Here is a 22,245-nt window from a genome sequence, read left to right as displayed (position 1 = left end):
AATTACATCAATAGTCGATCTCCAAAACATCACTAATTCACCTCCCATATCCAAACAACATTCACAGAATTTTGTTCCCAGAATATCGCATCATTAGAGTTCACCTTCAAGATCATCCACGACAGTAACTCTTTGAAATCCATGAAAGCTGCTTCCACAATAGAATTGTTGTTAATCAAAGACTTAGTCATACTGAGGATGTGCTCTAGCCTTGCTTCGTCTACCTATGCTTCGGCTATGAACATGGCAGAGGGATCTTTTGCCCATAATATTTCACCAGGCTCTCTCTGTCCATGGGTTCCCAAGCCCATGGCAAATCATTACTAAGAGATTCATTGCATCTGGCGGGGCTATGGTACAACTTCCGCCAATATCTGTGATTGAGAGATCCTTCTTGGAAATTTGCCTGGTCCACCAACAAGGTTGATGCATGATACGCTTCCATGACCTAATGTTTTTTGGTTGTTCCCCACCGATCTCCACCGTTGATGGACTTAATTGTTTTTGACCCACCATTAATTGTTTTTGATTGTCACGTGCAGGGCAGCTGGTCTCAATTGAATTGAAGACCTGTTTTAATTCGGTAATAATTGCTGGGGGAGTAATGGCCGTCGGTTTTGGTTGTGTGTGACTATCTTCAACAGATGCATGTGGACGTGGCTCAGGGCAAGTGGGATTTCCTAATATGGTAGGATTAATTGGTGGGTCAAACTCATTTAAAGCCGCCCCAATCTCATCAAGATGGATATCCTAAATTTGCGCACTTAGAGGCTGAGCATTAATGCGTTTTAAAACCTGAGCATCATTGGAAAAATCTGTCGTTTGTGACTTTAACGTTGTAACGGCTTGCCTTAACTCCAAACTCTCCACGTCAACTGAATCATAACGGCTCTGCTCACCGGTTTCGTCACTACTCAACGGTGGTGCTCGGCGTTCCTCTGTCTGAAACTCCAGACCAACCTGATTAGTGGGATTTGAATCACTCCAACCGTTACTCATTGATTTCATGTCCCCATCCTGTTTATAACATTTAGCACCCATTGGCTCACCGGCTGGCTCATGTACCGACACGGAAAGTTTCTCGGTTTGGTTCTACTGAGTCAGTATCTCCTCTGCCCTTGACTGAGCATCTTGTTCGGCCTTGTTGTTCACCTTCCTCACGGAAAAATACCCTTGCACCGTGACTGTTTTCTTCTTCGAAGCCATAGAGTTTGATTGAATTTCCACTACACAACCTGTAAAAATAGTTTCCCAAAACCCTTGAACAAAAACCCCACAAGCCAAGGAATACACGTGGTATCCCCTGGTACCTAACATCACCTTCACAAGAAGGAATGAAACTAACAGCATAGACAAACTCTCCTTTAGAAAGAAGGGACAAACACTTCTACTGTCCAAAGGAAGGCCCCGCTTCCAAAGAGATAGAGAGACAGGCATCATTAGAACATTAGGAGTTCAATCGGAAAGAAAGCTCTCTCTCGACAAAACAAGTTGAAGCTTGGTTCCATCCATACATAGTTGGGCTAAGAAAAAGTTATTGTCAAAAATTAGTTATGTCCAAGGATAATCAAGGAGTAGGTGTCAAAATGTTTAATGGCATTGCATTGAGCACAAAATTGTGCTTATGGGTTAGAGTGGCAAATAAAATTCGAGACATGGGTAAATTATATGGTTATGCACACAATTTTCATAGGAAATTCCAATAGAGGTAACAAAAGTATGCCTTGGGTAGTATGAAAGTGATAAGAAAATGATAAGCTAAGGAGCTAATACAAATGCTAAAAGGAAAATTCCATGTAAGGGAGTATGTAGTATGTGATTTAAGAGGAACAAGAATAGTTATAATAAGATTATTGCAAACATGGAGGGTGATTTCAAGAGATATGAGATGAATATCGCAAGTATGTGCGTGTGGTAGTGATAAAAATTTTCCTATTGAGTATTCACCATCGTGGACCCAAGAGAAGAAAGTCCCTGCTTTGAACGATATACTTCTCTATGTAATAGAAGTACTGTTGTAGATTGGAGAAAATTAGTACTATGAAGAAAATATCTTAGATTTTGAGTAGGCGAGAATAGTATGAATGAATTGGGATTTTGTCAAATTCGCCTAAGATTCCTGCAATTGTATAGCATAATAAAGAATATACCTCCAATTGAAAATGGTAGTATTAAATTTTAAAAAAAAAAAAAAAATTCACATCCAATTATGAAAAGAAATGGATAAAAATCACATAAGCATTGCCACGTGTGCAATAAATGGTCAAAAGACTGCATTCTAACATAGGTGTGCCATTGGGTCCTACCCCTTGGCTTTGCCGGACGGTTGTGTTGTCAGCGAAAGAACCTAGACACTTTTCTTTGCCAAATTCACTCCCACCTTCTTTCTCTCTCTCTCTCTCACAAACACACAATCAAACTCACGGCGTTCCCCCCCTTCTTCAATGGCACAGATCGCATTAACTTCTTCGGCAACCCTTGTTTCCTTCAAAGGTATTCTTTCTATCTCTCTCACCCTCTTTTATTGCCACTGATTGCATAGAATTTCTTCTTCTTTTTTGATGAAATAGAATTTCCATTTACTTACATGTATACCCAGATGGGTTTCTCTTAAATTTTCAGAAAATTTAGAAATCCCAGAATTTTTTGACTTGAAAAATTTTAGATATCATCTATCTATGCCGTACTATTTTCACCCAAATGATGATTGTGCACGTTTTTTGTTATTAAGCGATTGAAGTCTTAGTGTATGTTTGGAACTCAAAAAAGTTGATAATTTGTGATATGATTGAGGGTCATGAATTGTAATCTATGGGGTGAAATGGGACAGATTTTATTACATTAATTGGGGGATTTCAGGTGGAGCAAAACGGGGGGCTAAGTTGAGTTCAGATACTTCGAGACTGAGAGTGTCTAGGATTGGGACCAATTTATGGTTGTTAAACAAAAGTGGAAGTGGAAGTGGAAGTGGAAGTGGAAGTAAAGGCTTTGGATTAGTTGGTTCCGATGGAATATATAGAGGAAACAGAGGTGTCGTGAAGGTATCCGATGGTCAAGCAGCCCCCTTGTCTGACTCTTATTTCTGGGCGGCAGCTTATAATAAGGTTGGAATTTTATCATGCACATTTCCATTTATATCTCTGCCATAAAAAGACCACTAGGATTTTTAATAGTATGAAAGTGTTTACTCAATGGGTTTTGGCCCTTTAGTCTTTTGGGTCCTCTGGATTTTGGGTTGAAATCCATGACTTGGACCTGGGCCTTTGTTTTTTTTTTGAATGGTGACTGTTCTGTGTGGGCCACATTAAATGGTGTTTTACTTGGAAGCAATGCTAGAAACATACTCATTTTTTTCATCACTTGTTGAGAAGTGATTAGTGCAGCATTATTTACAAAATAAATTCCAATTTTCTTTTAAGCTTAATAACACAAATTATAATATGCCACCTGAAAAGTGTGAAAAAAAAGTATGAAAATTTGTGTATTGAGACTACTGTTAACTTTAATATGTCATGCAACTAGCCGACTGCAATGTGTTGCATTTGAGAGAAATAAGTATAATATAAAAATTTTTGTAATTCTTGACGACATGATATGTTACTAAAGTATATGCCAACTAGTTGAGTTACTAGATTCTTGACAACATGATGTATAGTTAAAGTGGTACAATTATTGGCTTGTATAAAAATAATTTTGATTCAATCATAGTTTATCACCTTAGTAAGTTGTAAAAAAAAAAAAAATTATGTTGATAGCATTGCTAAATTTTTTTTTTTTTTTTTTAACTACCACTAAAAGGTCTTGAAATACTTTTTGAGAGGTACTACGTTCACAACATTTTTATAACGTTTTTACTATAAATCATAGATGGTTAGTTGTTAATGATTCTAATTTAAATCTATCACTGAAATTACTTTTCTACCCCATTAATAACAACCCGTAACAACCTGCCACATAGAATTTGTTATGAAAATATTATGGACATAGTATTTTTTATACTTTTTATATACTAGGATTCTCTTTTTCTTTTTTCTTTTTTCTTTTTTATCTCCAAAAAAAAAAAACTAGGATTCTCTTAATTATTAATTCACTATTTTTTTTTTCTATAAATGCCACACTAAAAACAAAACAAAACAAAATTCCCCATTTGTTAATGAACTGTTCCAAATCCCAAATTAATGAGTCATTTATGAATAATCTCAACAAAAAAACAAAAGGAGTCATTTATGAATGTTGTAAATGTAACAATAAAGCAAACCCATTTCCATTTCGAAAACGCAAGTAATTTGGTCCAGAACAGTTAATTCGGATTAAATAACTATCAGTTGACTTTAGTTTAGCGAGTAGCATTGCATTCCACTTTCTTGGAGCACCTGTACCTGCCAGTTTGGTTAGGATACTTAGCCAACCTTTAGAAAAAAAGGGATAGAGAAAAAGAAAGACAAAGAATATAATGTTTCTTATAGCAATAAAAAGAAAGAAAGAAAAAAAAATCTTGCTTTTACTACTTCATGTAGTGAAGCTGAAGATTGTTTCAACTTTGATTACCAAACAAAGTTGATTATTTGTCTAAGCAAGTCTAGACAACAAGTTTCTAAAACCATGAAAATAAGATTCAGAAAAAAAGGGTCCCATACCCCACACACACAAATGTGTCCCACCTACGGCTTCTCTTCTCCTTGATGACCCAAATTTCTACTAGTACTTTTTCTTTTCCCTTCTTCGTGGCCAATTTCTAGTACTCTAAATTAAGAGTATAAAATAGTGGTATTTTCACATGGGCCAGATTGGCATAATTTCATAGAAAATTAGGCGGCACTTGGACCGGCCTTTGCCTAACTAGTCCAAGTTTTTAAGTTTCTACTTTCTAGTAAGCAAAGCACTTTGAGTATTCCTTCTTCCACGACCCAAAAAAATTGAAAAGGCACGTAGTGTTAATCACATCTCCGTTGATGACGGTCCAAGTCATAGAATACATTTTTGTTTTCACAAGTATAGTGCCCAAGTCAACGAGAACGTGTCCTGTTTTTGTTGTTTTTATTATTCGTGACACTAACTACAAATTAGTTAGGGGTACATTTTCACAATTTTAATATAGTTTTGTCATTTTTCGACCGTTTGACTCATTCTATTGGAAATTGAACGCCTGTTTTGGTATAAATTCTTTGTGCTAAGTGGGGTTTTGGAGTCTGGGTCAGAGACTACTAAAATGGACCACTTCTTAATTCACAAAGGAAAATAAAAGAAAAATCCTCATGTATGGCATGTATAAAATAGGACAAAATTCGGAATAAAAATTAAAAGTGACCCTTTGATGTTTTCATTTGCAAATCAATACATGTCGGCATGTAGCAATAGCTTCTAATAATTTCTCTCTTTAAAACATTGCACAATTGGGAATTAAAATTAGTAAATTACCCATCTCAGATTTTTTATTATTATTATTATTTATTTGTCAAGTCAAATTAGAATGCTTTGCACATCCCACTATCACAACCAGGGATAAAAAAAAAAAAAGGTATACAAGTAAATTTAAGAATTTTATTATACTTTAAAATGTCAATATCATAAAAGGGAAATATTAAAGAATGCTTTAAGAGCATCAATTTATAAGCTATTTTTAAAAATATTTTATGAGAAAATAATAAATCAATTGATTTTGATAATAACTTTTCAAATTTTCTGTAAAAATAATACCAAAATTTTCCTAATATAATTTATTAATAATTACCCAAAAAGATCTACTTAAAATGACCCATCATAAAAAGTTAAAAACCAAGCTAGCTAGTTTTTCAGCACATTGAAGGTATCCACCAAATTCTTGTAATTCCCTGCAACATTGGAAACCGTATATTAGTCAAAACTCAAAAAGTTATACTTTTCTTAAACCGAACACCTCTAGGGAAAAAAAAAAGAAAAAACAAATTAGAAATCAACAAAGTTACAAAACCAAACAAAAATAAATATAAATAATAAATAAATAAAACACAAAAAAAAATATATATATATATATATATATTTATAGAATATAAATAAAACACAAAAAAAAATATATATATATATATATATTTATAGAATAATAGAAATATAAATCGTACATATATAGAAAGGAAACAAATTAGAAAGTCCTACTACAACAGCACTACCTATACCAAATCAATAAATAAATAAAAACCCGAAAGAGAAACGAAACTTACAGAGCCCATTCCATACGCGTTTTTCGTTTACCTCCTCTATCTTTCCTCTGGTTCTGTTCTGTTCTCAAAAAATAAAAACTCTTTCTCTCTCTCTCTCTCTCTCTCTCTCTCTCTTTCTGTGTCTCTCTCTTTTCCTTTATTTGCAGAGAGCCACATTCTTTGTCGGTCATCCTCAAAAACTCGACCTTTTTTCATTTGTCTTGTTTCATACCCACGTTGTTTTTGTTTTTGTTTTTGTTTTTGTTTTTAATATTCAAAAGCAAATCAATCCCTTTCTCTTATTCTTTGTTTTCAATGAAATGAAACTCAACTCAATTTTCGCTCAGATCCATGGAAGAGAAAAGCCACAAGCTTTCTAAATTCTCCAATGCCCAGATCTATTATTATCTCCTTCCATTTATAGTAAACCTCACCGTTTTCTGATTACTCACTGAAAATATATATAAAAAATAAAAAAATAAAAAAAATCCAATCTTTTATTTGTTGTTGTTGAAGGCAAATTCGGAGCCGTCGGATCGAGACCCATCAACGAAAATGAAAGGTACAAGCAGATTCTTCACGATCGGGCTCGTCGCAGCGTGGTACTCCTCCAACATTGGGGTCCTATTGCTAAACAAGTACTTGCTGAGCAATTACGGGTTCAAGTACCCGATCTTTTTGACCATGTGTCACATGACGGCTTGCTCGTTGCTCAGCTACGTGGCAATCGCGTGGATGAAGATGGTGCCTATGCAGACGATTCGGTCCCGGGTTCAGTTCTTTAAGATCGCGGCGCTCAGCCTCGTGTTCTGCGTCTCGGTTGTGTTCGGGAACATATCGCTCCGATTCTTGCCCGTCTCGTTCAACCAGGCTATTGGGGCTACCACGCCGTTTTTCACTGCGGTTTTTGCGTACATTATGACTCTGAAGAGGGAGGCTTGGCTTACTTATGTTACTCTCATTCCTGTTGTCACTGGAGTCATCATTGCAAGTGGGGTATGTGCTTCTCTCTATTTTTTTTTTAGCTTTGTTTTTTTGGTTTTAATTTGTGCAAATTGATTGAATTTTGGATATGGGTTTTGCTTCAATTGAATTCTTGAGCTACTTTTATGTGCAATTAGGTTAGTTTTTGGGAATTACTGATAATAATTTAGTGCTGTTTAATGGGCTAGAAGATATAGGAAAATTTTTCAGTCTACCTAGCTGAGCCTAGTTTAGCTATTAGGCTTAATGGAGGTATGAGCTTTTTTTTCCTGGTTTTTGTTTTGGTTTTGGTTTTGACTTGTGTATATTTATCGGATATCAGATGTGGGTTTTGCTTGCATTAATTGAATTTTTGAGCTACTTTTCTGTGCAATTAGATTAGTTTTCTCAACTATCAAAATGAAAAAGAAAAAGAAAAAATCGTTTTCTCATTTTAATTGGGAGATGCTGCAAATAATTATTACTGTTTGATGTGTTGAAAGATCTAGGAAAATAGGGGAAAATTTATAGTATTATTTTTCAGTATACCCGACTATTTTTAGATTAGCTATTAGGCTTAATGTGGTAAACTTCTTTTTGTTTTTTTGGTTTTGTTTTGATATGTGAGTAAAACTTAGCTATAGTTCCTTAGGTGTTGTACCATAGGTTCTCCAATAAAAGTCAACCATGTGGTTGCATTGATATTAATGTTTTTGCTGCATTGGTCAATAACACCATGCAGTTGAATTCAATTGGGGGAACCTATGTTACAATACTTAGGAGCTGTACCTAAGTTTTGTCCCTGATATGTAAGATCGAAACTTTGTTTGGCTGCGTGAAATTGAGTGCTTTTTATTTCCAGTTATTGTTTGTTAGTTTAGTAGGCAGTGTTTTTTGAGGATAGTGTTATGTGCATGATTGTGGTGTACCATCAATTTGATATTTGGATGATTTAGTTAATTTGTTGAATTGTCGTTGGACTGTGGTTAGACTCATTAGAGTGATTTGCAGAACTCTTTAAATGTTTTCTTTATTCAAGTGATATCATTGGAATAATATGTCTTCTGATTTGTGGCAACAGGGTGAACCGAGTTTCCATCTGTTTGGGTTCATAATCTGTGTTGCAGCTACAGCTGCAAGGGCACTCAAGTCAGTGCTACAGGGGATTTTGCTCTCTTCAGAAGGGTAAGAAACTCTTATGTGTTCATCTTATTGAGACAAAAATTAATGGCATAATTTCTTTGTTCTGTAGTTCAATTATTTCAAAACTAAAAGTGGATACTGACAATGCCCTTTTAATATTATTCAAGGGAGAAGCTGAATTCTATGAACCTCCTTCTATACATGGCTCCAATAGCTGTTGTTTTTCTGCTACCTGCAACGCTTATTATGGAAGAAAATGTGGTTGGCATCACACTAGCTCTTGCTAGAGATGATCACAAGATCATCTGGTATCTACTATTCAATTCATCACTGGCATATTTTGTAAATCTGACCAATTTCTTGGTCACAAAACACACTAGTGCACTCACTCTTCAGGTATGACTCACTTCTTGATATAGACTAATTTCTGTTTGTTATCTATCATCTTTCATGTTCTCTGTTAATTGCTTGTGTGCTCCATTTGCCTATTTATTTTTCAGCTCATAGAAATGAATATTTTTCTTCCCTATAGAACTTGGACAGTTCTGGAGGAATGATCTTCATACATTAATTGTGGAATTATAGAAATCTGAATATTAATTAGAAAAGGACCGTGTCTGCTTTAGTGAGACATATGATCAGGAAATGTAGGTTGTCAGCCAAATTTTAATAATTTCTTTCCATCAGTTCTTGGGCTCAATGATGTGTTTCTGATTATTGCATAGATGGAGCCTTAACGGGTTCTTTCCTAAAATTATGTAAAAGAAACACTAAAGAGAAGTTGAGTGCTTACTTATCTCCCCCACCCCCCCCCCCCCCCCACCAAAAAAAAAAAAAAAAGAAGAAGAGAAGTTGAGTGCCTGCTTTGCATTGCATAATCTATGCAGGTTATTGCCAATGTCCTATAGCTCAATTTATAGTTTCTCGCCTTGTAACTACAGGCGGAGGGTCCCTGTAAGAGTCACCTGGTGCATGGTTGACTTACCTATTAAGTAAAAAAAAAAAAAAGAAGCCATGCTTGCTTATTATCTTCATAAATAAAATATATTTTAATGATACTACAAAAAGGAACAATTGAGAGTGTAAGATGTAAATGTAAAGAGCATGGAAATCTATAAATTGTGCCCGAAAATAGAGTTCTTACTTCTTAGTGAAGCTCGTTAATCATAAATTCCTCTAGGGGTTATTGGTGGGGAGTTTTAAATAGTTCTGCATGATTTCTATAAAAATCAGCAAATTCCACGAGAAATATGATTGGTAGACATGTTAAATTCTGCACCCTAGATTATTTCCTATAGCTACATATGACGGTTATGGATGGAGTGAAGCGTTGAAGAAAAGCATTTATGTTTTTATGTTGACTCGGTTTCCCATGGTAACTTAATTGCAGCCATGATATTTGAATTTTTTAAAGAGTTTAGTTGATGAGATGGATAAGTGGGATATTATCATATATGAGTTTTGAGCTCTAGGCATGACCAATTGAGACAATCATCTAAGATGATTTAATCATGTATGGTGGAAACCAATTGTGGTACCATTTGAGTTTGGTTTAAGCTGAAACTACTCTTTTAAGGATGGCCAAAAGTATATAGGCTGAAGATGTGGAACAAAGTCCATGTAGCCATTCCAAGTGAGAGGAATACTGCTTCAATAGACTTTGTAGCTCTCTTGTTGTATAGCTTTATGTTAAAGTATCTTCTGAGTTGGATATTTTTGGCTGTTTTTACTAATGAACTTCTTGGGAGCAAAGCATTTGCTTAGCAATAAAAGGTTGAGCATTATGTTTTTGCCCTTAAAACTATGTATTCAATCTTGCTGCCCTATCTATATTTTTGTGTTTCAAAGGTTCAATAGGTTGTATGCAATGTTGCCTTATTTTTATTTTTTTTTCCCCTTATCTTCTTTTTTGGAAGTTCAACATTTGTATAACAAAGAGTTATGGTTCTTTCAGGTACTAGGAAATGCTAAAGGGGCAGTGGCTGTGGTGGTTTCAATTTTAATTTTTAGAAATCCTGTGTCGGTGACTGGAATGCTTGGTTACTCGCTTACAGTCATGGGAGTTATACTCTACAGTGAAGCCAAGAAGCGAAGCAAATGATATGATTCTGGAAAGCATTAAGGGATTCTCCTATATTTTGTTTTTCTACAGTGAGGATAGCATCAACCCACATGGAGGCAAAAGTTTGGGCCAACGTACTTGCAGTTTGAGGCGGATTTTGCCCTCCAAACTCTATTTTTTGCGGGAAGCCTTCAGAGATTGGCTTCCACTTGTATCAGCAACAACTCAGGATTAGCCAAAGAAGTAGAAAAATTCAATAAGTGACTTATATACCTCTATTATTCCTAGCTTGGGGTTTTGGAGGACTGTTTTTTTTTTTTTTTTTTTAATCTTCTTTTATTCTTTCAGGAAAGGATTGTAGAATTGGATCTCTACACAATCAGTATGTTATTAACATTTCTTATATTGATTAATTAATGAAAACATTTATAATCTCACAATTCTGTGCTTGTCATCTTGGCTTTATTAAGGATTTAATTATGGTTTCCCTCTTCAAATTAATCACCGACAAGAAATCTGGTTTGCCAAAGCTGCACACTGTTGGAACATGACCAATTTACTCAGATATTGTCTCCAATTAGGTCCATTCGGTTTCATTTATTCCATTTCGGTTCATTCCGTCTGTTTTGGACTAATTGACTATGATGCATGGACACGGCGATATGGCATTTTTGAAAAATAAGGATATGACACGGCATGGACACAGCAATTAAATAATTAATTAAATTTTATATTTAGACATTTTTTTAATATTTTTAGACATAAAATATGTTTATATCTAGAATTTAAATTATATAAGAACTATAAATAAGTAAACTAACACCCAAAACAGGACAATAATACACATAAAATATTTAGAGTACAATAATACACAAAATGATTTTTCACTTTCAGTATTCATTTAGTAAAATCACCTACAATATTTAACTTTAATAAATAAATAAAACTATAGTAGGACACAAAAACAAAAATCACTAAATTCATAATAAACATTATAATTTATAAAGCAAAACAAAAGGCTAAGTAAAGAAACAAATATATATATATATATATATATATATATAAGTTATAAGTTATAATTTATATGGCAGCAACAACATTATATATGGCAGTAACAACATTATAATTTTTAATCTCACTCTCACTCTCACACAATGGGATTAAAAAAAAAAAAAAAAAAAAAAAGAGAGAAGCTTAGAAAAGAGGTCGGACTTGTTGTCCACGCAGAGAGAGAGAGATCGAAAGGGACAAGGCATGGCGTCGACGTCTATGGAGCTCGCCGGTCGGCCCAATCTAGCTCTGGTGAGAGACAAAGAGCAGTGGCAACGGGCAGAGGTCAGAGGGAGGGTGGGTTGAGAACTTGAGATATGGGTTTCAACTTTCAGTCTAATGACTTCTCACTCAGACTCTAAGCTTGCTTTGTTGTTTTAGGGTATATCACAAAATCAATGGTATTTCCATTTGTCAAAATTTATGATTTTTTTTTTCACTGCTTGCATGTCGGAGCCGTGTCAGAGAAGCAAAAAAAAAAAAAAAAAGTCATTGCTCGGACATCGGAGTCTGGCAAATCATACCAATTCCGGTGTCCGACACGTCACCAAAAATGGCGTGTCAGTGCAACCTAGCTAATTGAGCATTAAATTGATTTTTTTGTAAGTTGTCTTCTCTAGCTCAAAATTTACTTTATTTTCTTAATTTTGGGGTTGAAAAGTATGAAATTTTATTCTATTTTGATCAAACTCTTTAGTTTTTGGTTAAAAAAAAAAAAAAAACACTAGAAATTATATATATTATTAGCCCTAAAATAGCAATAAAAATGATAAATATTTAAAAGAATACTTTAAAATTCAGGTTTCAATAAAATAGGCATTATACTTATATTTGAAAAGAAATAAAATATTACAATTGTAAACTAATATAATAGTTTAAACTTAACATGTTACATGTGTTCTATAGAATGAGGGTGTACATTTAAAAAAAAAAAAAAAACATTATAAGAAATTTTCAAATTATTCAACCAATTATAGTATATTTTTTATTAAAAAAAGTAATTATAATAACATCTTCTCTATTTATAAAAAATATATTATAATTATGTAGTTCAAATCTTTTTATTATTGTAAAAAAAATCTTTTTATTAAATTGTTGTTAAATGCAAAATACATTATATATCCTACATCTAACTTATAAAAATTAAAAATATTTTTAAATATCATGTATAATATTTAACCTACAAATTTTATATTATATTTTTATAAAATAATTACACTATATTTTCCTACACACTGCATGAAAGCTTTGTTAGTCCATTGTCTCGTGCTTGCCACTCTGGCTCATTCACTGATCACTGATGGTTCTACGCTTCTACCGCACCAATCATACAACTGCCAGATTATTCCATTATATCTTCTATTTTTATTTTCCTTTTCAGTTGTCCAATTATTCTTACTGTAGATAAAGAATAAACCTATTATTATTGTCTTGTGAGTTGTGAATGAGATATGCCTCAGAGCACAAAATCAATCAGACTGACAATCATTCAAATAATGTCTTAGTAAATAATTTAAAACCAGAAACCAGAAACCAAAAACCAACTCAGAATGCGTGATATCATTTTCAAACAGCACCTAATCCATTTTAAACCGTAGAATCTGACTGAGTTAGGTTCAGGCCTTTTAGGCATAATAATTGCAAAGGGCTAGGGATATGTCAACAGCCTTCAGCAGAAATCAACAATATACAACACGAGATCCCAATCTAAAACATCTAAAATTGGAAGAATTAATATGATTCCATCTAAGGCTTATCCGTAAACAAAACTCAATGAGCCCTAACATGCCAAGTCTTCAGATTCTTCCAACCGAAAGGACAGATGAATTACAACCATAAACTACTCATCATCCATAAGATCAATTTCCTCCTTGGATCCCACTGCAGTGGTGCTTTCAATTTGAGGCTTATTCTCATCTTCAGCCTTGACCTCCAATTTAGGCTTAACCGCCGATATAGGCTTGGCATCCACTATAGGCTCTTCTTTAGGCTTCTTGTTCACTTCAGGCCTGGCTTCCGCTTGATTTTCAATGTCATCTTCTTCTAACTTGGGAGCCAAGTAGAACCTTATGTAACCCATCTCTGCTACTTTGTACTCAACTACCACAGGCAGTTCTGAAGACAGGCTGATCGTGACTTGGTTTGACAAAGGGGTTGCCTTTGTAAATGAGTTCATATACCTTAGCGCAAAGGTCAATGAGACTGGCTCCTGCATTTCTATTACGGTAGCATCTTCTGGCTGTAAATACAAACAAGAAATCAACCATGTCAAACACCAATAAGTTACTCCTATGTCAATTTCATAATCCTGGAGAAAACATGAGCACGCATCTGCAGAGCACTACATGCTATAGGTAAATGACCAGCGCCCAAATTATCACTCCCCAGCGATTCAAGTTGGGATGCAAAATTACAGTATTTGCTCCATGCAATAAAATTTAAGACTAAAGAAAGTAATTAACCTTGTCCACAGTAGTATTCTGTCTGCAAACAATATTAGCAGTCCCAATATCACCTCTGGTGGAGAACTTCACACCTTCCTTTGTCACAGATATCACAACTGCAAAAACCGTCATTATCCACATAATGAGCATTCAGAGTTTCTGATACATCCATACTCTTAAGATACAAACTATTTTTGAGAGCAACTTTGACAATGGACATGATGAGAAAGCAGAATACCAGTATCACCAATGGAGCTAAGGTCCTTGCAAATCCTTGCAAATTCAGCTGATGGCATCCTAACGATGGCTTGGAACTCTGCTTCAGGGATTCCAAGATGCTCACTGTCTATGTCCATCAGCTTCATCTCAAAGTCAGCAATCTTGTCTTGAGCTTCATGCCAAGAATAAGGAGCAAGCAATCAACAAAACAACCTTAGGATTTTAATGAATGTAAAATATACCACATTTAGCGAAGAAAGCCCCACATGCAAGTAACGAAGTCATTCAACCTTCTATATATTTATCAAATGAATATGAACTTTCATATTGAGCAACAGGACAAACCAACCCCATGTTCATTCTTTGTACGGGAAGAGGTAACTAAAGTAAATGATTAGGAAATCAGGCCAATTTACAAAAGCAAATAAAAATACATGCAGGATTTTCAAGACTAAGCACACAAGTAATCACTACAATTGCTTTCCTTCCCCCAAACTCTCCCTAGAAAAGGAAAAACAGAATGCCAACACCAAACCACAAATACAATATTCAAGTTTCACCATATTCTATCAAAGCACACAACTAATCTCCATATTTTCCTTCCCTTTTCCACATTTTCTAAGCAATCAAACAGAATCACAACAAAATCACCAAACAAAAGAACCATAAATACAACATTCAAAAATCAAAATTCCTCCTTCATCTAACAAGAACTTAACTAGTTTCCACATTTTCCTTTCCTTTCCCTATAAAGTTATGATATCCTTGGCATCATACAACATTCAAAGATCCCACCTTCATTTAACAAATCAAACAAATTCACATAAAAAAAAAAAAAAAAAATCAAAACCCCACCTTCGTCCAACAAGAACTTAACTAATTTCCACATTTTCCTTCCCTTTACCACATTTTCACAGCAACCAAACAGAATGATAAACAAGAATCCAAAACCACATTCAAGATTCCATCTTCATCTATCAAAAAAACAACCATTCTTCACATTTTCTTTCCCTCTCCCACGTTTTCTCAGCAACCAAATAAAATCTCCAAACAGAAACAAACAAATCAAAATCCCACCTTCACCCACCAAGAACTTCACAAATTCACCCACATTTTCACAACAACCAAACAGAATGACAACAAAAATCCAAACCCATAAACACAACAAAAACAGAATCACCAACAAAAGCACCAAAAGTAAGCAAAATCGACGGTTCTTACAAGGGCTTTCGAACATGAAAGTGACAGTGTCACCACCATCATCGGCCTTAATGGTAACAATGTCGTCATTTCCGGCGCACTTGAGCATCTTGGCCATGTTGTTGAGGTTCATCCCCATGGACAAGTTACGGTCACAGCGGTAGTGCTCGAAGCCCTCACATCTGAGGAGGAGAGCCACCAGTGCCACGTGGCTGGAATCCATGGCCTGGAGCGAGAACCCGGTGGCGGAGCAATCGAAGTTAGCGTCATTGACGAGGTCCTTGACCGATTCCAGAACCTTCTTCAATAGACTCCCTTGGACTAGCCTTAGCTCTAGCATTTTGGCTTTTCTTCTATTTCAAATTAGGGTTTTGGTTTTTTTTTTTTTTTTTTTTTTTGCTTTCTGTTTTTGTTTTGAGAAAAAAAAAAATGAATGAAACTCTGAGACTGTGAGAGTGAAAGTGAGAGTCTGTGAGAGAGAGAGAGAGAGACTGTTGTTTCTTATAGTGGCATTTTGGGGTTTAGGCTCTATTTGGCGGGAAAGGGGAACATTCCCGCCGGATTAAGATTTGAAACGACGTCGCTTTTTAGGAAGTTCCCGCCAGTTTAAGATCGAAACTATGTCGCTTTGTTTTCTCTCTTTACTTAATATAGAAATGTTTTGTAGTTAAATTTTGGAGTTAAATTTTGTAGTTAAATAGAAACGTAGTTAAATTTTGTAGAAACGTATAACATAAAAAAAAAAAATAAATAATAGAAATGTTTTGTAGTTAAATTTTGGATTTTTTTTTTTTTTAATGCAGATCATGTTCTATTTTTATTCTTAAATTTTGGAAAATAAAATGGGATCCAGTTAGTTAAATTGACAAAGTTTTAAGAGATATGAAGATTGAATTCTACTTCTTGTAATGATAAATTAATAAAATTGATTTTTTAAAAGATATCATGAAACAAATGTTATAAATTAAAATTCTAATGTATCTTTAAAAATAATTGATTTTTTTTAATGGTGACTTACCAACTACTGTGCTACTAATTCTATAAGTTTGTTTATAGCTTATAACTTTTGCTTACATGATATAATTCAATGATGTCTATGTAAGAGTATAAGACTTCATTATAATGATAAAATTAAAAACAAAAAAATAATTTGATATGTTTATAATTTTATGAAAATTAAAAATCAATTTAAGTTTTTATTTTAGAAACTAGTAGTATATTTTTACCTATAATATATGTGTGCACATAGTTCGTAAAAACGTATGCATATATGCATACGTACAAAACAATTTCAAAAAAAAAAAAAAAAAAAAACTCACATTCGCCATTTTGTTTTTTTTTTTTTTTTTTTTTTTCATATATACAAAATAGAAATTTTACTCTATTTTAATTGTACAGTAAAATACACGAATACTTTGAAATGGAGATTTTCACTCCCATTAATTATGAAAAAGAGTTAAAATCGATAGACAAATACAGAGTCTAGAAATAGAAAATGATAAAACTCTAAAAGGATTATACTGTTATCATATATAAGCAACAAGAATATAAGATAAAACAGTTCCTATAATATAGACTTTAAAACAAAGAAACACTTATAGCTTAAAGTCTTAAACATTGTGAAACTCGAAATAATAATAGTGTGTGCATACTTCTTTAAACTGTAAGGTTAATTTATAAAAAGTAATAATAATTACTTTTTTTTTTATAAGACAATAATAATTACTTATGGTTTTAGAAATGGTTTTTGATTTTCGTAGTCAATGTCTCACCTTTAGCCATCGAAGGTTCACAAATTGAGATTTGGCTATAGAAAGATAGAATTGTATCTAAGGAATAGGGAGATACAACCTTAAAAAAAAAAAGTAATAAGGCACATTGACCAATCAATCATTTGAGTTGAGTTGTATTCTTGACTTTGGAATGCAAAGAGGAATAATGCTTTCTAGCACAGTACACAAAATAAGATCACTTAGATATAGCATTCACATAAATGTTCCCCACCTGGCTCAAGTTGTAGCGAAGGAAAAAAAAAAAGCAATTTTATTCGCACAATTTGCTCAGACTCATATAGCACAGGTCCCACTTGTATGTTGTATATGGCTGAAGAAGTATTTGATTTTCATGGTCAATGTCTTACCTTTTCTTTTCTTTTAAAATGAAGTTATTATTGAAGCAGGTAGTAACACATCCTTTGCTGCATATATTTTATTTTTTTCATATCTTACATTTGTAATTGTATTGATACAACTTGTCCCAATGAATGATGAAGAAAGATTGGATGAGATTAGCAAATCCAATCTGTTTAAACAATAAAACCAAGGGGTCCATATACTTATGGGTATCAGTTCCTTTAATCATACACATGGGACCATGACCATAAGATTGTCTTTAACCCCGCATCTCCAATGAAGTGATCAACACCTGTATTCCATTCACAATAAATTTTACTAATTAAACTAATTAAAATCAATAAATAAAAGTGATAGTGTTGATTACAATGTTGATCTGTTTTGGTTAGATGAATTAAAAAAAAAAAAAAAAAATTCCTTCCACCTATTTGATTGATACAAGAAAAAATTAATTTCCAAAATTTGTCATGGAATACATTCTCTTATAAGCACAGACAAAAATCTGCACAGTGATGTTTTAATCATTTAAAAGTTTCCTTTCCTTTTAGTAACTTTAGGGGAAATTTTTCAAAAATTCCAAACAAAATTTAAATTTAAAAAAATAAGACTAACAAATGTTTTGAAGGTAAAGGGGACAGGCAAAAAGAATAGACAGTAGAAATGAAATTTTTTCTCACTCCATATCTTTGTAACAAGCCAAAACAAAAGGTACATAAATCTCATGAAGTTTCTGCAAAATGATGTCCTGCAAGTCGTTTTACAAAAGCTGGATTTGCATCCCATGTTCAAGCAAACACAACAGTACGCCCAACACTGATGATGAGCTAAAAGCAAAGAGAGAACCAAGTTTTGCCAATTCTCCACCAAGAAAATTAGGTATCAGAAGAAACACACCCATAAACAAAGAGAAAACCATGTAATCAAACCATAATAAATGATAGGGAGTTTAAGCCTCTGGTGTAGATGCTGCTGCACGCTTCAATGATGCAGACTTGATAAGATGGTTGTAGCTCCCTTTCTCCTTGAAAAGCTGGGAGAAATGGTGTTTGCAATACAAAATGCCCTCTAGAGCTGCATAATTAGATGGGGTTATAGGACAACCACCATGAGAGCACTTGAAACATGACTTGTGGTAGGCCTGGCTCTCCACTGTCACCTGCAAATTTTTAGTCAAAACAAACCAACATTGTAATCAACACTATCATACTTGTAAAATTCTATTTAAGGTGCATTTGAATGTTACATTTTGTTTTAAGCTTATTTGCTGAAAGTTTAACTAGAAAAAATGAGGCTTTAAAGAACTATACATAACCAAATAAACTAAAAAGCTAAAAGAATAAGCCATGTCAAACAGATCTAATCTAGGTAAAAAGCTAGCCAACTATACGCATACATACATAGACATATTTGGCTAGTATTTGATCCTGAAAGTTCATTAAACATGAGGGACCTGGGGGCCAAAGGCATTAGAATCAACAAATTTGAAATCTTAAATCCACATTTGCTAATTGAGATTACTATAGACATTAATCCCACTCTACTCCAGCACATAATTGTCAACAAAGAATCGAGAATGCTATACCTATTTCCCCATGTTTGTTAGATGTTATATATGAAATGTGAGATCTACATACTCCAATGCCGTAAATTATAATTAACAACAGATGCATACAAGACATGCACTTATCTAATAGAAAAATCACTAAAAGGGTATCACAACCCCAAACTGCTAGGGTTGGACCAGGAAAAGAGGAAATAGAGGTGGAAAAAGAAGAGCACTCAGAGTCAGCAACCTGAAAAAAATTTGAGATTTTCCATGTAGAATATAACAACAAAATGACTTTAGGGGATATTAGAATTTTACCTTCTCAAGTGGGTAAGCAGTTTTACCACAAGTAGCACATTTTTCTTGTGTCCCAGAAAACATGCTCGCAGCCTTGCTAGGTGACCTAGTCTGAAACCAACTCAAGCTTTTGAGAATCAGTGACAACACTAATACACATGAGACTCCTCATGAAATATTAGCCCTCTCATATTTAAATTTTGAATATACGCAGTGCAGTAGGGAAAATTTACCAGCTCTGGAGATAACTTCTCAGCTGACTTTGCAGCTGTTGAAAATGAAATTCATGGAAAATTAAATAGGCAGAAAATAAACTGTTGACAGAAATCAAATATAAAACTTCATCTTGGCAAAAGAAAAGACATACGTGACTGAAAATTCTTGTTGAAACTACCCGTCTCCTTGAAGAGCTGCTCAAAGTGAGGCTTACAGTACAGAACACCTTCCATTGAAGAATAGTTACTGAGCTGAAAACATGTAAATTACACAGATAATAGCCTGCATAGAACTCGATCCAAAAGGCCAGAAGTTTCTTATCTTTAGTAATAGAATCTGGCTTAATGCAAACAATCTCACTAGATTTCATATCAAACCCTTATAATGCTGTATGAATGGTATAAAATTCACTCAAGGTTGATTCATACACGGCAGTTGATAACATTATATACTTCTATATACTGATAATTGCACATTGTATCTACAGTCAACATGTAATTTCAGCCTAAATCATAACTAAAGCACAACAAATTAAATGCATTCCATCTGCCTACGTACTACATTTGAAGCTACACCAGCCAAAAATTAAAAATTGAGTCTTCAAGGATGATAGATATACCTTTAGGGTCCCTTTGCAGTGGGAGCACTTGAAGCAAGACTTGTGGTAAACAACCCCATCAGCAGATAGCTGCTCTACTGGATAAACTGTCTTCTCACAGACCTTGCATTTTTGTTGGGTGCCAGTGAAAGACATAGCCATTGCCTTGGATCTGACTCTTCTCTCTAAGTACTTAATATACAGCCAAATCCAAGGCGATGGATCAGCTTCAAAATCGCTTCCTGCTCAGATATTCCTTTTCCAAACAGCAATCTTATCTACTCCAAGAACTTAAAAAACACAGAAAACAGAATCAAGAATGCGGTCAGAGTATGTCAAATCAGGGAAAATAACCCATTCATTCTGTTTGGTTAAGCAGGAAACAAAAACAACCCAAAATTCTGAAACTTTAATTGATTTTTCCACATGGGTTCCTTCAGAAAACTAAAATCAAACTTAACTAAGGAGTGAAAAAAAAAACCCAAAATTCTGAAACTTCAAATGATTTATCCAAATGGGTTTCTTCAAAAAATAAATAAACAACTAAAACCCAACTCAACTAGAATCATATACAGAAATTTGACTTGGATTAATCCTTATAAAAAAAAAAAAAAAAAATTTGACTTGGATTAAGCACTCACATTACATGAAGAAAAAAAGGGGTAAGCAAAATTCAAGTTCTTTCATTTCCCGACACATCAGAGACTAACAGAATCACATAATAATTAAACTTAAGAATCTCTAACACCAACCCACAAAGAAAACTGATAAAATGTGAACATATAATCAAGCACAAGGAGAAAGAACAAGATCTGGTTCTTTTAGTAGATTAAGCTTGTACCTTAAAAAAAAAAAAATGGTAGGGTCAAAGATGCTAACCTGAACAAAGAGAATAAAAGTGGATCTGTGAGTTTGACACTTCTCGATCTAAGAAAACCCAAGAAAGAAAGTTGAGAAATGGAGGAAGGAAGTGGAATACGAAGAGGGTCAGAGAGGTTATATGCAGCTAATGGATGCAGCGAAGTGAAACATGTAGATAAAAGTAGTAAAATACTAATACACCCCTAAAGATACAGAGAAGAATAAAGGGAGAGAATATAGGGGAATAATAAAAAAAAGTGGGCAAAAAATTATCTTGGCTGGAAACGCTTTGTCTCCACTTTGTCTGGTTCAACGATTCTCAATGAGTAATGGACTCACAATCACGCGGCTTTTTGGCTAGCTGTTGTTGTTGTTGGGCTTTGTTAATTAAGGGGAAAATTTTTACTGGCTGACCACTTTCTGGTTTGGTCTTTTGGTGGGGACAATATTATTATTTTTTACTTTCATGCTTAACCTTTTCAGGTATGTAATTACGGTCAAAAACAGCAACTTAAACGGTAAACTCATTTTTTGGGGAAAAGGACAAAGCCTCTACAGCAGGGAGAAGGAGAATTCTCTAGCCAAATGACATCACTCAAGACATTTCTAGCATACCTAACTAACGGACGAGCCAGAGTGGGCACTTCGTTTAGCATAGTGAACCTCCAAGGCTCCAACCATCATAGATAGTTGAGAAGGCAAATAGCATCCTAAAAAATGTGTCCCAGCCAAGAAAGCAAGCATTTCTTCGACCTCATAGACAATGTGATTGTCTTGTTATCACCTTTGACAACCAACTCTCAATAGCAAACTCAACAGGTCAACGACAAGCTAGAATTTCAACCTCCTCACTACTTGTCACCAGCAGACCCTTAGCTGATAAAGAAGCCATAACTTCACCTCTATCATTATGTATAATAGCACCAACCCTTGAAGCTGCTCGGTCTGTAAATATTGCTGCATCAAAATTTAGTTTAAAAAGAGAGATTGGTGGTGGGCACCAATTTGTCGGACCAACTATATTTGAGTTTATGGAGATTTAAGTATTGGCTCTCCGAAACTCATCTAGGAAGTCCCTTACTCTCTTTTTCCAAACCCTTTTCAATTCTTCTTAAAAAAATTCTTTTTAAAAAAATCATGTTAATGGATAATTGTTAATAAATTATTTAAAGAAAATTCTGATATCATTTTTATAAAAAAGGTAAAAAGTTGTAAAAAATGTTAATTACTTTTTCTTTTCTTTTTTTCTATAAAAAGTTACTAAAAATATTTCCCAAAACAATACTCTTAAGTTATCAATTAGCTTTTCAAAAAAAAAAAAAAACTCATTTTTTTAAT

The 22,245-nt window shown here is 34.0% G+C and overlaps 3 protein-coding genes across 3 annotated transcripts; 1 reads left to right on the top strand and 2 right to left on the bottom strand.

Moving 5' to 3' along the window:
• Positions 1-2,300: 2,300 nt before the first annotated feature.
• On the top strand, positions 2,301-10,784 carry LOC112003128 (probable sugar phosphate/phosphate translocator At3g11320). Its single transcript, XM_024035304.2, has 6 exons — positions 2,301-2,493; positions 2,860-3,104; positions 6,693-7,172; positions 8,221-8,324; positions 8,450-8,678; positions 10,237-10,784. The coding sequence occupies exons 1-6, from the start codon at positions 2,445-2,447 to the stop codon at positions 10,381-10,383; spliced, it is 1,254 nt and encodes a 417-aa protein (XP_023891072.2). The 5' UTR covers positions 2,301-2,444; the 3' UTR covers positions 10,384-10,784.
• Positions 10,785-12,939: 2,155 nt separating this feature from the next.
• On the bottom strand, positions 12,940-15,733 carry LOC112003142 (proliferating cell nuclear antigen). Its single transcript, XM_024035321.2, has 4 exons — positions 15,279-15,733; positions 14,077-14,229; positions 13,857-13,954; positions 12,940-13,633 (listed from the first exon to the last, which is right to left on the bottom strand). Exons 1-4 carry the CDS (start codon positions 15,595-15,597, stop codon positions 13,235-13,237), a joined length of 969 nt encoding a protein of 322 aa, XP_023891089.1. The 5' UTR covers positions 15,598-15,733; the 3' UTR covers positions 12,940-13,234.
• A 2,304-nt stretch (positions 15,734-18,037) lies between these two features.
• LOC112003125 (LIM domain-containing protein WLIM2b) lies at positions 18,038-21,218 on the bottom strand. Its single transcript, XM_024035301.2, has 6 exons — positions 20,926-21,218; positions 20,068-20,336; positions 19,600-19,699; positions 19,466-19,500; positions 19,254-19,343; positions 18,038-18,545 (listed from the first exon to the last, which is right to left on the bottom strand). The coding sequence occupies exons 2-6, from the start codon at positions 20,206-20,208 to the stop codon at positions 18,336-18,338; spliced, it is 576 nt and encodes a 191-aa protein (XP_023891069.1). The 5' UTR covers positions 20,209-20,336; positions 20,926-21,218; the 3' UTR covers positions 18,038-18,335.
• Positions 21,219-22,245: the final 1,027 nt, after the last annotated feature.

This window comes from Quercus suber, unplaced genomic scaffold, assembly GCF_002906115.3.
Source record: "Quercus suber isolate HL8 unplaced genomic scaffold, Cork oak 2.0 scaffold_221, whole genome shotgun sequence".
In the NCBI taxonomy this organism is placed as follows: Eukaryota; Viridiplantae; Streptophyta; class Magnoliopsida; order Fagales; family Fagaceae; genus Quercus; species Quercus suber.
The sequence above is the reverse complement of the archived record's forward strand: the minus strand, read 5'-3'. Positions and strand labels throughout refer to the sequence as shown.